Source organism: Arachis hypogaea, chromosome 10 (genome assembly GCF_003086295.3).
Source record: "Arachis hypogaea cultivar Tifrunner chromosome 10, arahy.Tifrunner.gnm2.J5K5, whole genome shotgun sequence".
Classification (NCBI taxonomy): Eukaryota; Viridiplantae; Streptophyta; class Magnoliopsida; order Fabales; family Fabaceae; genus Arachis; species Arachis hypogaea.
Window position 1 is genome coordinate 115137821 of NC_092045.1, and position 15089 is coordinate 115152909.

The window sequence follows — 15089 nt, forward strand, 5'->3', positions numbered from 1 at the left end:
AAATTTTTATTTAGCTTTAATATAGTTTCATTATGAAGTCAAATTTAAATAATACAACAGTACAAAAACAAGATCGATAATATGAAAAAACAAGCACAAAATCAACCAGATGCATCAATACATTTATTTATCATTTTCTTATAATTTAAATAAAATATTTTCTATAGAACTAAGAAAAATGATAAATAAATGTAATGATGCATCTATGGTTGATTTTGCGTCTCTAGAGCTTATACTTGTTCTTCAGATTATCAACCTTGTTCTTATACTGCTATCATGTAGGACATTCTATTAATTATTTAACTTTGACCTTACTGTAGGACTACATTAAAGCTAAATAAAACTTTTTTAAATTCAAATATGACACTTTAAATCTTAAGAACTAAAATAGAACTACGCCCAACTGTAGAGGACCAATTTAGTACTTTATCCTATTTATTTGCTATTGTTATTATTATCTCGTTAATTTTGTTACCTTCTTTTTTTGGGTAGGATAATTTTGTGTGTGTACCTTAAATAATGGAGAGGAAACAAAACTTGTAAATTTTTATATGTAACTTTTTTTTGTATTCATTTTTATATGTAATATTTAAGAGGGGGAATTTACAACTTCACTCCCTCCCCCTTTTTCTATTTTCCATTCATTCTTTCAACCAAACAAGGCCATAATCTTCTTTCCCTTTTCGATGTTTTTGGTCAGCAGAATTTGGCTTATTATCTTATGAATTGTCAGAAAAAAAAATAAATAGACTTTGTTAGTGTATTTGTAATATTGAATCCAATCCAATAGGTTTAGTATAGGCCCAAAAACAGTGCGTAGACCCAAGTATAGAAGTTATAAATATTAATATTCATATATTCCAATTTTCATGCAATTAATTTTTAAACATATTATTTAAAAATGTTAAAATACATAAATTTAATTAAAAAATTACGTAAAATAATTATATTATTTGTGTATCAATTAAATTTTACATATAATGCATAAAAATTTAAGAAATTATTATATTTCATTTATAAGTTTTGTATAAACCTTTTCATTGTAAAATATTTTTTAGAGACTCTTAAAAAATATCAATTTAAAAAAAAAATGGGAATAGACTAGCAAAGATGGCGCCACAAGTTATTAAGGACTATAATAAAGCCTTTAAATAAAATCGGAGCGTCTAAGAGGAGCGGTTTCCCATCCAACGGCCAGGATGCGCGCTTCAACGTCTAATTATTTTCTCCTCATCTTCCCTCCAACGGTCACATTGACATAACGTCAAAATAAATCAAAATACAAATAATTTTCCAAACTCAACTCACGAATCACACTCCCTTCTTTCTTTCTCTATTTTTCAAAGAATCATAACGAAAACGAAGACGAAACCAAAAGAATTGAAGATCCCAGATTCCAGAACCTTCCAACAACAATGAGCATTCTTCAGTATCCAGAAACCGCCACCAACACTGAGCTTCAGGTTTGGAACAACGCAGCATTCGACGGCAAAGAATTCGAAGGCTTCTCGTTCCCTGTGAAGTCTTCTTGGTCCTCCATTCACTCAACGGATTCTCTCCGATCCGATTCCACCAAGGAAAACCTGAGCCCCGCTGCACTCAATTCCTCCCCCGTTCCCGCCAAGAACAAGAACAGTAAGGGTTTTGACGAACCAGAAGACGAGAGAAAGATTGACCTCGAGATCCGACAAATTGAGGATCAGATCAAGCGCTTAACGTCCAAACTCGAATCGCTTCGGCTTCAGAAAGCGGCGGCGGCGGCGAAGACGGTGGAGAGACGCGGAAGAATTGTTCCGGCTAAGTTCATGGAACTGAAGCAGAGTTCTCAAAGCTCTGCTGTCAAGATAATCGAAGAGACTCCGAAAACAAAGGTTGCGATGGCGGCGCCGGCGATGAGGAGAGGAATGAGTTTAGGGCCAGCTGAGATCTTCGCTGGAGGAGGAAGGTTCTCTTCGATCCGGCCAGGAAAGGCGAATATTGCGAATGCTACAACCGCTGTTCCGGCTACGCAGAGTCGTCGGAAATCGTGTTTTTGGAAACTGGACGGTGTGGATGAAGTGAAGGCAGTGAGTGAAAGGAAGAAAACCTTGAGCCTTAGCCCAAAATCGAAGAGAATCGGCGGTAGATGTGACTCGGTTCAAGGTTCAAAGCAAGCTGCAACTGTTACTTTGGGAACAAGGAAGAGTGGTGCTGTTGCTGCATTGGTTCAGCCGAGGAAGCTGTTCAAGGAAGGGGAGAAATCTGTGCCTAATAAGAAGGCGGTGAAGCCGGGGAGAATGATAGCAAGCCGGTATAACAATAATAATGGTGGTAATTCTGTTGGTGTTGATGCAAGGAAGAGGTCATTGCCTGAGAATGACAAGGATAATGATGGTGGTAAGAGGTGGGACAAGCGGCGCGCCTCGTCGCTGCGAGGGAGTGGTCAGGGGAGTGAGGTTAGGGTGAAGAAGAGGTGGGAGATTCCTGCACAGGTTGTGATGTGCAAGAAGAAGAATGAGGAGGTGGAGGTGGAGGTGGAGGAGGAAAAGGAAGAGAGGAACAATGCAGGTGTGAGTGGTGTGTTGCTTCGGAAAATTAGAACACTCAGGTACCTTAATGAGAGTCCTAGAGATTCTGGAGCTGCTAAAAGGGTGGCTGATTTGAATGGGAAGAGGTCTTATTTCTGCCCGGACGGCGACAATGATGACGGCGATGAAGATAATCATGAAATGGAGGAGGATGAGGAGGAGTCTGTTTGCCAGGTCCTAAGTTTTGATGATGATGATGATGGATGCTGATGAAGAATGTAGACGGAATGTGAGTTTTGTAGAACTTGCTATGTTCTGCTTAATTCTTGGGGAGCTGATATTGATATCAGAGTAAAAATAAATAAATAAATAAGCAACGTTTTCTTCTCCCAGTTGCTGGAGCTTTGTGACCCGATTGGTATTGTTGTTTGAAGTTGTGAGTAAAACATGTCTCTCATGCTATAATTGTACATCAATTTGTCTCTATCCATGCGTAATACAAGATTGTCTATCTAATGATTGCAACCGATTTAGTTATAAATGGTTACTTCTTCCTTAGAAGATTGTCTTTTTGGTATTGTTGTCCTTTCCGGTAGCCATGGGGGATCACAATGATATATGTTTTAGGGTTTCAAGTTTAGTTGTCAAACAATATTGTTCATGGACACTATATTATGTTCTGATCAAATCAGAGTTTCTAGTTCTACAATCTGGAAATTTATACTATATTAAATGGGTGCACATACTAAGTAAAGTTCTTAATGTTAAATAATGCAATCACAAATGACAACCAAAAGATTAATGTTCTCATTATAAAAAATGAAGAAAAATGAATTAGTAATTAAATAAAAATAGATGTTAATCAAGCTAATTCAGATGAAGCCAAAAATATTTGTCTTGAAACTGGAATGTAAAGACACTACCACGATACAAAGTGGTTAGAATCCGGTTCAAGCCTTTGAATTCTCAACTCTCGTTTTATTGAATCACGAAAACTTTATATATCAAATTAACTTAAAAAAAAGTTTTGGGTGGTTACAGAGGTTCAATTCACATCTCAATTAGCCAATTCGAAAAACACTTGTTTAAACCAGTTAATCTGTTTGTTAATCATAGGACTATCTCTTCCAATCACTGTTGAAAAGAAATCTAACAATATTTCAAAGGCTTTCAGCCTGGGCTGTATTTATGAGTAATTTAGTATATAGTAAAGAGCCACATGGACCATCATGGTCTATAATTCAGCTTGGTCCATTGTAGAAGGCTCCATCTTATGTAAAATAACTAAATAAGTGTTTCTTTTCTACATCAACTTGGATAGTACAACAAACTCTACTCATACAACCATTTGATGCCAAAAACCGGGCTTCAGTTAAAATGCTTTCACCAAAACCCATTTTGAAACAACAGAAACAGAGAGTTATCCCAAAACAAAAACCAAATATTAATGCCTGAAGTGCCTCACTTGGGTGAAAACTAGTGAAACACCGTACTTATTGCAACAGTCTATAGCATCCTTGTCTCTAATACTCCCACCTGGTTCTGCAATGACACCAACCCCACTTTCACATGCTTCTTCCACTGCATCCTTCCAAGCTGCATATAAATTAACATACACACGTCGATGTCGGATTTTAATAAAGAAGTGTCAATAATGTCACATAACTTGAATCCCATGGGAGTTATTGTATGCCTTTAATTTACACTAGTATTTTTTATATCTAATTTTATCAATGACAATGGGAGATTACTAATCAATTTACTTTCATCTTCATATGAAAAAGTGATGGCCTTCTTAGAATATCTACATAAAACATAAATGCTAACCATGCATCCCCATGTCTTATTAAATATTTGCTTTTAACACTTACCAAATGGGAAGAAGGCATCACTAGCCAAAGCTGCTCCTTTAACATCATCTCCAGCTTTCCTCATAGCTATTCTTAAGCTCTCCAAACGATTTGGCTGGCCGCTTCCCATGCCTAGCATGCACTTATTCTGCCAAAACAATTATTGAAGAACATGTTTAGATCCTTATATATGAATTGAAGCCTATAAAAGCTTCAACATATAGCAGATAACAACCTTAGCTATCACTATTGCATTGCTTTTGACATGCTTCACGCACAACCAAGCAAACTCTGCATCACGAAGCTCGTCATCCACTGGAGTCCTCTCAGATACTACACTGAACTTGATGTCATGTGGGGTCAAGTCATCTGAATCCTGCACTAACCACCCTCCTCCAACCTGCCTGAGAGAAAGCTTTCCTGCTTCGTTCTTTTTCGCTTCAAGAATCCGTAGAGTCTTTGACTTTCCGCGAAGAACATCAAGCCCCTCCTCTGTGTAGCCAGGTGCAACAACAATTTCATAGAACATTCTTGTCTCTCCATCAGTTGGGCTTCTAAATTCACGAATTTCTTTGGCAAGAACCTAAAGTATGAAAACAAGCATTATATTTATCCCCCCATGTCACAAAAAGGTGAAACAATGGACTCATATGCCAACTCGCAGTGGCACCAATCAACTATTTCAACAATTTGTCATGGATATAGAGATTTCAGATTCCTGATAACCTATATTTTTTACTAATTGATTTACCTCATCGACTTCCACGTTGAAAGCTACAATTCCACCAAACGCACTCACTGGATCAGCTTTAACAGCTAGTCTGTACGCTTCAAGAATATCATTACGTGATGCTACCCCACAAGGATTAGTATGCTTCACTACTACACATGTGGGATCCCTAAACTCACACACACAGTTCCAAGCAGCATCGGCATCCAAATAGTTATTATATGACATCTCCTGCAAGAAAAATGTTAAGGGTGTAAGACCATCTACAACATTAACTTATATGAAGATCAATAAAGGATTACATTCATTCAGAAACCCTTCATCCACAAACATGATATAATGGGTTTTGGTATATTTTATATATATTACCATAAACACATCACACAATTAGATAAAAGAAATTGCAGTTAATTCCCACCTTTCCATGATGTTGTATGGCAGTAGCAATTCCACCACCATTAACCTCAGAAAGTCTTTTGTCAACATAGAATGCGGCTTTTTGATGAGGATTTTCACCATATCGGAGAGAACTTTTGAGCGACAAAGGCACAGTCAAGCTAGGAGGAAATTTATCTGTCATAAAAAAGAGAGCACATGTCAAATCAGAATACAATATTCGAATACCATGCAACAAACGAACTTTCATTGGTTTTATGCATTACCTCCCCCACTCTGCTTCCACAGCCACTCAGAAACTGCAGAGTCATAGGCAGAAACATGTGCAAAAGCTTTCCAAGCAAGCTTTAACCTGAACATTTGATCATCCTGATTTCCCTTCAAAAATTCCAATAATGCAGGGTAGTCTTGTGAATCAACCACAACCAAAACATCCCTGTGATTCTGTTCCAAGAAGTTGAGAGCTTGTATTTAAGATGTTTCAGCAGACAAATGACAGAATTCAGCTCAAACAAGAGTTACAAAACATTAGAAGTTTTCATGACAAGATAAAGAAACATTGGCTAAAAAAAATATTGCCTTCATTTCAGATTTTTAATTATTAGCACTTTCAGCAAACAAACAACCTTTGCAGCAGCCCTTATCATTGCTGGACCACCAATGTCAATGTTTTCAATTCCATCCTCAAACTCTACTCCAGTTGATGTTACTTTATCATAAAATGGGTACAAGTTCACCACAACCACATCAAAAGTACCTAGAAAAGGAACAACTTGAAATCAATAAAAGTACCCAACCTCACAACTTGAACTAATACAAAAGTCCGAATTCAAAATTTCATATTCTAGCATTATGTACCTTTAATAAAAAAGTTGAGCATAAACTTACCAATTCCATGAGTGTTGAGAGCTTCAATATGATGTTTTTGATCTCTTCGAGCAAGGATACCTCCATGTATATTAGGGTGCAAAGTTTTGACACGACCATCAAGCTGTGACAAAAAGCCAAATCATTCTTGTTGATAATTAAAGTTGTGAAACTCAAGCTTCAGTGGAATCAAGAGACCAAAAATACCATGAACATGGCTAAGAGGTGGCAAAAGGGGAATATTGCATATGGAAGAAAGAATAAAGTAACTATCCTACAAGCTGGCCATATTGCAGTAAAATAGCAGATATACCTTCATTGAAGTTTGAACTTTTAAACACAAGCTTGGGTAAACAAACAAAAATTCAGTGCTCATCGGAAACCCATCCCGAATTAATGCATAATGGAAAATACATATTGAAGGCTACCCAATATTGTTCATAATTACTCACCATCTCAGGAAACTGGGTCAGCTGTTCGACTTTAGTAACAGCCACTCCAGCACTCTCCAATGCAGAAGCTGTTCCTCCAGTCGACACAATAGTGTACCTACAATTCAATATTGGGATCATCAATACTCCCTCTCTCCGCAAATATAAGTGACTTTTGACAAAAATAAATTGCTAGCTTCAACAATATTTCAAGTGTTCGGACCAAAGTCACATTACATTGTATAACATATATATAACAAGAGTAATGCTTCACATCTAAGTCTTTTCATAAACAAGTCCAATCATATTAAACAATAAAACTTGGAATAATGCTAGCTATATCTGATTTTTGTTATATTAGACCAATTTGACTGGACTTGTTAATAAAAAGACTTAGATGTGTAGCATTATTCATATAACAAACTACTTCTAACATTTAAAAAAAGAAAATAAAATTGATGTTACCAGAACCGAAATAACTTACCCCAATTCCTGAAGTCCATTCCCAACAAAAGCAAGATCCTTCTTGTCAGAAAGTGATATCAATGCTTGCTTTCTACCTGTTTCATAGCAAAAGAAGACAACATGCCAACAACCTATTATTCTTATGTTTTAATGAAAAGAAAATATTTGCATAGAGCTAACAATGGTGCCCATATACAACATGTAAATATTCTAAGTAAACACATATTATAACTGAACCAGAAAATAGAAAAAGATAAAAAATAATAATAAAATAAATAAAAGGGTGATAGGAGTTGAAAAGAAAATACCTGAATCAGAAGAAGAAGCAGAAGCAGTTATTGGATGTGAAACTGAGGTAGTGTCAGCCATGGCTTTGATAGGAAGGTAGCTGAAGCACAAAGAGGATCGAACCTGAAACATATGCATTTCAAAGACCATGTAAACTTTGCAACAGTTACTTTTTTTAGTTCTTATAATCATCATCGTCGTTATTATTACTATTTAAAAATAATACAAGAGAAGAATAATAGATACCGAAGTAGGTGGAAGGAAATGGGAATGAGAAGAAGGAGAGAAGAGGGAAGCACGCAAAAGACGAGCAGCAGCTGTGGTGGGGGAAGTAGCAGCGGGCGCAAACATGATAAAGCTTTGAGCCCTGCAATCAAAAAGTTTAGCTTTTTGAGGATTTGGCGTTAGAAGTGAGCATCGAGTCAACTCCGAGTTTCCTGTTTGCTATAGTACACGCACTTGAATAAACATATTCAAGTTCAACTAAAATTTTGAAAAGTAAGCAGACAAAATTAACATTCAAATCCACAAAGTAAACATAAACAGTTTTCTAATTTGCAACTTAACAATTTAACCAACAATTAGAACTCACATCCTCCAACACTATCAAATATATAAGCATAGATTATATTAAGCAGTTTTAAGTTTCAACAACTAACAAGTAACTTAGTAACAGCATCGGCATTGTAGATTCTAAATTCGTAATAATTTATCCTAAACCCTAAATTCCTAATTATCAATTATCATACCTTATAGGCTTCTAGTGACTAGTGAAAGAGGGAGACACAAAGACGCGAAGGAGTAGAGCAGCGGCAGAGGCGGGCAGACAAGGCGCAAAGCAGTGGCATGCAGCGGCAGACGGCGAAGCAGTGAGAAAAAAGAGACACAGACACGGCGAAGCAGATAGAGGGAACAGAGGCTATCAGGCACGAGCGAACGACGAACAAGTGAAAGGGAAGAAAGCTGTGTGTTAATGTGTATTCTCACGCGAAGGTTGAAGCAGAATCTTTCATAGGAGAGGTATCTACTATCTACTCTATATATATATACACCCTGGGTTAGGGAGAAGTTTAGTGTGCATAGATTTGTTAATGGTGAAAACTCTATTACTATTTACTAATGCGTGAATTTGATAGCAAAAAAATTGTTAAATAATTTAATATATTTAATTAAGGTGAAAACTCTTCAGGTGAAATTGATATTTTAGAATCGTTAGATAAAAATTTAGTCAAATCAGTTAAATTATCTAACGGCTCTTAGGTATCAACTTCACGTCAGTTTTCACCATTAATTAAACTATTATTTAATAATTTTTAGTTATTAATTTTATATTAAATTTAATTACATTCAAATTTTTATTTTTGGTTCATTTATAAATTTTAATGCATTCATATGATAACATGTTTTCGGTTCACATTTGTTTATTTTATGATTATCTATATTAATAATATAAAATATAGTTACTTTTATTAATATAATATTAAATAATTAAATATATATAATTATTTTATATTATCAATGTATTAAAATTAATTTTATATATATAATTATTATTTTTAGCATGAAATTATTAAATTTAAAAAGTAAAAATATTCTATTTGTAATAATAATTATAAAAAATAACATCAAAAAATTATTTCTAAAATCTTTTAATAATATATATCTAACATTTGATTAATTTTCTTATGATTTTAAAGTTTTTTAAAAATTTACTTGTCAGTTACATCTTGAAATTATTTTTGTCAATAATAATATTATTTGAGCAGTTTATTATGCATACACACAAAATTAATTATTATATATATATATATATGTTATTTAATTTTTTCTTTTTATTTTAATATATATTTTATATTTGATAGTTTTTTTTTTCTATGCATAATATAATTCTTAATTTTATAGGAGAAATTGTTAATTTTTTAGTTAAAGTCTTTTGAGAAATTGACATAATATTTCCAGAAATATAACTATTAACCGAAACTTTGATTCCCAGAATTACCAACCAAATACAGAAATATAAGGGTGTATCTGATTTATGTTTTTATCTTTTATTTTTATCTTCTATTTTTATTTTTTTATAAAATCTAAAAAACAACAAAAAAATAAAAATGTAAACCAAACATGATTTTTGAATCTGATTATTGAAGAAAAAAAAAAGAATCCGCCAGTCTTGGGCCATGCTTTTGTTCTAAATGTATGATGAGTACAAGGCTTTATAAAGCCCAATTTAATTTCTTAATAAAAGAAATTTGATTTACAATAAAATTTTTAACATCATCATTTGCATTTCAAAATGGGTGAATGCCTGTTGGTGTTTATTCCTCTAATAATATTAGGAAGTTAATAATATAATAATGAGTAAAGTATCGTTTTTGTCCCCAACGTTTGGCATAAGTTCTATTTATGTCCCTAACATTTAAATCGTTTTATTTGTATCCCAACGTTTATAAAAGTGATTCAATGTTATCCTACTATCAATTATACTAACAAATCATATTATATTTTTCAATTATTTTTATATTCATTCTCAATTAGGTCTCACTTGGATGTGTTCGATTTTAATATTATACCCACTATTTGTGTTTAGATTCAATTATGTCCCTAGAAAAGTGAATTATGTAAATGTTGTAGGAATTAGTTTTAACTTTTGATGAGCTATTTTTCGGAGTGGAGATCGATTCTATCCGAGACATTTGTATTCTACCTTCAATAAGAGATTTTTATAACTCAAACTAAAGCGTTCATGATGTGTAATTGACGACAAGAAAATATTGAATTACTTTTACAAACGTTAGGAATACAAATAGAACAATTTAAACGTTAGGGACACAAATAGAATTTATCGTTGGGGACAAAAACAATACTTTACTCTATAATAATCTACTACAAATGAACTAATTAGAACAAAAGTATTAAAAAAATAAATAGAAAACTTACATTTTTATATGAATCATGGTAAAACATAACTTGGAGATGTTGACATAATACTCTTACGTTGATGTATTATTAACACATGCTAATCATAAAATTAAAATGAAATATTAGGGTTGAGAAAAAAATACTTATAGTTCAATATATATATTTGTGTAAATGAAAATTATATTGATAACATTTTTAAATTGTACTACTTTTATTAAAACTTATTAATGTAATAATACTTTTACTAAAAAATTATAGAATTATGGTAAATAATTAAGTATCATATATTCTTGTTATTAAAAAATATAAAGATACTTTTATACGTATATGAGATAATATTATATAACAAAGTGATAATAATATGTCATGCTTACAATAATTTCTATTTTAAATAAAAAAAATTAATTTAGCTTAACGAAACATGTCAAGATTATTATTAGTGAAAATTTATAAATTTTTTATTTAATGAAAAAACAATGCATAACAAATGCATCAGTAACATAAATTTTATATGTTTTTTGTTGAAACTTTCTCAATGAGAAAATTTTAGCATGTATCTAAACCCTTTTAATTATGTGTTTTAATATGTTGGAAAAAAATTCAACCGCAATTTTAAAATGGTCATTTAAAGGAAATTTGGTTAAATAATTCTGTAAGACATTTTTCACATACCCTCATTGTTAGTTATTAATTTCTTTGTGGTTACTTCAATTTTATTAATTGATAAAATAGTTTTGTTTCTAAGTAATTATTTATTGCTAATTTATAAAAATATTTACTAACAAGTACCTTAAGAAAATTAATTAAAATATCATTAATAAGAAATTTTAAAAAAATATATGTTGTTGTTTTTAAAACATTAAAAAATATATTATAAGATATACTATTTTAATTCTTTCAAGTAATATCCTTAGAATACTATTTTGTTAATTTGTTAAATTCTTATAGAACTTTCAAATAATTGAGTAATTCATCTAATAAACTAAATGTAAAATAAGTATCTAAATTGAGGTCAATGAGATATAACTCAAATGACATAGTCTCTTCATATTTACTTATAAGTCACGGGTTTGAATATCCTTATCTTAAAAAAAATATATAAATTAAGGGTAAATCACATAAATAAACTAACAGTCCAGTTTACTCTGAATCGTCATTATTTTATTACTGCTGTTGTTGTTGCATTTTTTCTTTTTCTTCTTTTCCTTCTTTTAATTGATGTTCATTTGGATCTAGCTAATTTCGGTTTATTTGTTTGTTAATTGAGGTTTACCTGATATTGCTGATATGTATTGACCAATTTTTTAATTTCTAAGTACTTTCAATTCATTTCTTAGTTTATTTGAGATTCATTTGGATTTAGAAATGAATTTAATGTGTTTTTATCGAGTCTTATTAACTGTTTGTTCAAAACTGAACTAATTGACTGGAATGGAGTAAAATCTAATGCAATTGAATAAAGTGACAATGAATAATTTCATTCTTCTTTGCTAAAAAATGTGGTCAATACTTATCAGCAGACAACAGCATCAAATGAACCTCAATTAACACACAAATGAACTAAAATTAGTTTAGATTTGAACAAATAGTAAAAAAGACTCAATCATTAATAAAAATACATCAAATTCATTTTTGGATCCAAATGAACTTCAATTAAACTAAGAAATGAACAAAATTACTTAAAGAACAAAAAAGTTGGTTAATACTTATCAGCAGTATTAAGTGAATCTCAATTAACACACAAATGAACTAAAATTATTTAATGATGATGAACTAAAATTATTTAATGATGACATCAGAGAAAATCATAACTAATAAAGATGTTAGCGTTATTGGTGATGACGATAATAGAAAATAAAAGAAAAAGAAAAAGACGCATAATTGGAGAAGAAAAAAAAGAAAAAAGAAGAAGGAAAATGAGAAAGAAGAAAAACCTGTGTGCGTGAAATTGGAAAAAGAAGAAGAAAAAGAAGAAGAATAATAATAATGAAAGAAGAAGAACTTGCGTACTACAATTTAGAGAAAGAAAAAGAAGAGTTAGAGGAGATTATGGTTATGATTTTTTAAAAATAATAAGTTGTCAAATACTAAAATATTTAATATAAAATTTTGTATTGAGTAATTTAGATGCTTAAAAACAAAACATAAAATTTATGCCTTTTTAATTATTTTTGTTCGGTTACAATAATAATTTATACATAAAAAGATAAATATAAAAACTTATATACAATTATTTTAATATAAAATTAATAATTAATAATTATTAAATAATAATTTAATCAAATATATTAAATATTTAATCATTTTTAAATATCAATATTTCACAACAACAATTACATACGAATATAGAATTTTTTTTAAATATTAAATTGATAGATTATCTCCCAAAATGATTCATTATGCGTTATCTATAAAACACGGACACGTTGATTGAGTTATCGTGTCTGCGTGTCAGACACATTTCAAAGACGACATTTTTCAACATTCGTTCGACACGCGTATCTGTTATGTCCAACCGTGTTTTAATAAAAAATAAAATTTTTTCGGACACACTTAAACACACCTAAATACTATCACGTGTCAGCGTGTCTAATCTTATTTTTAGCATATATTCTTGAAATAAATTTACATATAGTATATATTATTATTTATTAAAACAAAAATATTTTAAATACTTTATATCAATAAATTATCAAAATATCATTATAATTTATTTAAAAAATACTTTATAGTTTATATGTATGCGTATTCTGTCTTTTATAAGATTTTAAAATTTTCTTGTTGACGTGTTTTGTGTCGTGTCGTTTTCTGTGTGTTTGTGTATCATATGTGTTATACTAAATTGTATGGATGCCATAAATTTAAATTTTTAAATTCGTTAAAATAACAAAAGAGACACAATTTTTTATTTTGAAAAAAAAAACAAAATAGGAATGCCGTTTTTTATTTTAATAATTTTAGAAAATATATAAAAATAAAACGGCAGTAAAACGACACAGCCGTTTTGTACTTTAATATTTTTTAAAATTAACAAAAAATTTAATAAAACCGTAAATGATGTTTTTTTTTTAATTAACTAAAATAAAGTTTGTAGACAAAACGTCTGTCTCTTCCCATGAAGCACGGAAATTTTGTTGAGTTATTGTATCGTGTGTCGGACACATTTTGGATATAACATTTATTATATTTGTCCGACACGCATGTCTGCTGTGTCTAACTGTATCTTAATAAAAAATAAAAAAATTTTTCCGAACACGGCTGGACATACCTAAATACCATCACGTGTCCGCGTGTTCAGTCTTATTCTTAACATATATTCTTAAAATAAATTTAGATATAATATATATTATTATTTATTAAAACAAAAAATATTTTAAATACTTGATATAATTAAAATAAGACATTACAAATAATTAAAAATTTTAATTTATATTTTAATATCAATAAAATATCAAAATATCATTACAATTTATCTAAAAAATACTTTATATTTTATATATATATACATGTCTCAGTGTCATGTAAAATTTTATAATTCGCGTGTCGGCATGTCCCGTGTCGTGTCGTATCCCGTGTCCGTGTCCGTGTCCGTGCATCATAGGTCTCTCCTAACAAGTAAAAAAAAATTGAAAAAATATAAGTAAATAATGAAAATATTAAATAATGTAGAGATGTCAAATGTTCAATTTAAATAGGTATGTAAATGATTATGTTTATTATTTTTAACTGGATAATTATTTTTTTATTCAATTTATTCATGTACATTTAATAATGACTGAATATTCAATTCACTAGAAGTGCATATAATTATTCTAATATTAAGAGTTAAAAAATAAATTAAGATACATGTAAATGGTTTTTGGAATCCCCCATCCATTGGTACTTTTAAGATTAATTGTGATGCTAGTTATTTTGGCTTGGGTGATAGTGTTGATTTTGCTTGTGTTATTAGAGATTGTAATGTGAGTTGGCAAATGGTGTGTTTGGGAATGATTGGGAGTAATAGTATTCTTCAAGGAGAATTATTTACTATTTGGAGAGGATATCTCTTAGTTTGGATGTGGGTCAACGAGATGTTATTTGTGAGACGGATTGTGTGAAAACATTTAGTCTTGTTACTCAAGATGGTTTTAGGTTTATTAATCCATTAGTGCTCAAAATAAGAGATATCATGCGTTGAAATTGGCGTGTTGACTTTTGTTTGATTATAAGAGATGCAAACACGGTGACATATACTATAGCAAAGATAGCGATAAAGTTACAACTTTTGCATGTGAAACTTCTTTCACCTTAAAAGGAGTTTAAAAGTAGTCTTAAACGAGACTATTCTTCCATTTAAGCAGTTCTTTATTTTATTTAATTTATTTCAATCACCAAAAATTAATTCTAAAATTATTATTTACAAAAATAATTATCTACCAGACAAAACCGCAGAAAAATTCGTAACAAAAGAAAACTCACCAGATACCAAATAACCTAGGGTAACATATATTTTATTCTTTTTTACCAATATGAAAAAAAATTAGCCGCGAATGTATACCAAAAACAAAAGGCCAGGGGAATAATTCCTTATCCAAAATGGTAGCAAGGACCGGAAGCCTTTCCGGTATGCAATTTCCAACGCAATGAATGCACA

At 30.9% G+C, this 15089-nt stretch overlaps 2 protein-coding genes across 2 annotated transcripts; one reads left to right on the forward strand and one right to left on the reverse strand.

The window, feature by feature from the left end:
* Positions 1-1268: 1268 nt before the first annotated feature.
* On the forward strand, positions 1269-3048 carry LOC112716948 (uncharacterized). The gene has a single exon (XM_025769020.3). The coding sequence runs from the start codon at positions 1416-1418 to the stop codon at positions 2775-2777; it is 1362 nt and encodes a 453-aa protein (XP_025624805.1). The 5' UTR covers positions 1269-1415; the 3' UTR covers positions 2778-3048.
* Positions 3049-3663: 615 nt separating this feature from the next.
* Positions 3664-8632, reverse strand: LOC112716949 (uncharacterized). The gene is made up of 13 exons (XM_025769021.3): positions 8284-8632; positions 7781-7901; positions 7555-7657; positions 7266-7341; positions 6803-6899; positions 6372-6474; positions 6110-6240; positions 5750-5927; positions 5506-5660; positions 5109-5318; positions 4593-4940; positions 4379-4505; positions 3664-4103 (listed from the first exon to the last, which is right to left on the reverse strand). The coding sequence occupies exons 2-13, from the start codon at positions 7883-7885 to the stop codon at positions 3952-3954; spliced, it is 1785 nt and encodes a 594-aa protein (XP_025624806.1). The 5' UTR covers positions 7886-7901; positions 8284-8632; the 3' UTR covers positions 3664-3951.
* Positions 8633-15089: the final 6457 nt, after the last annotated feature.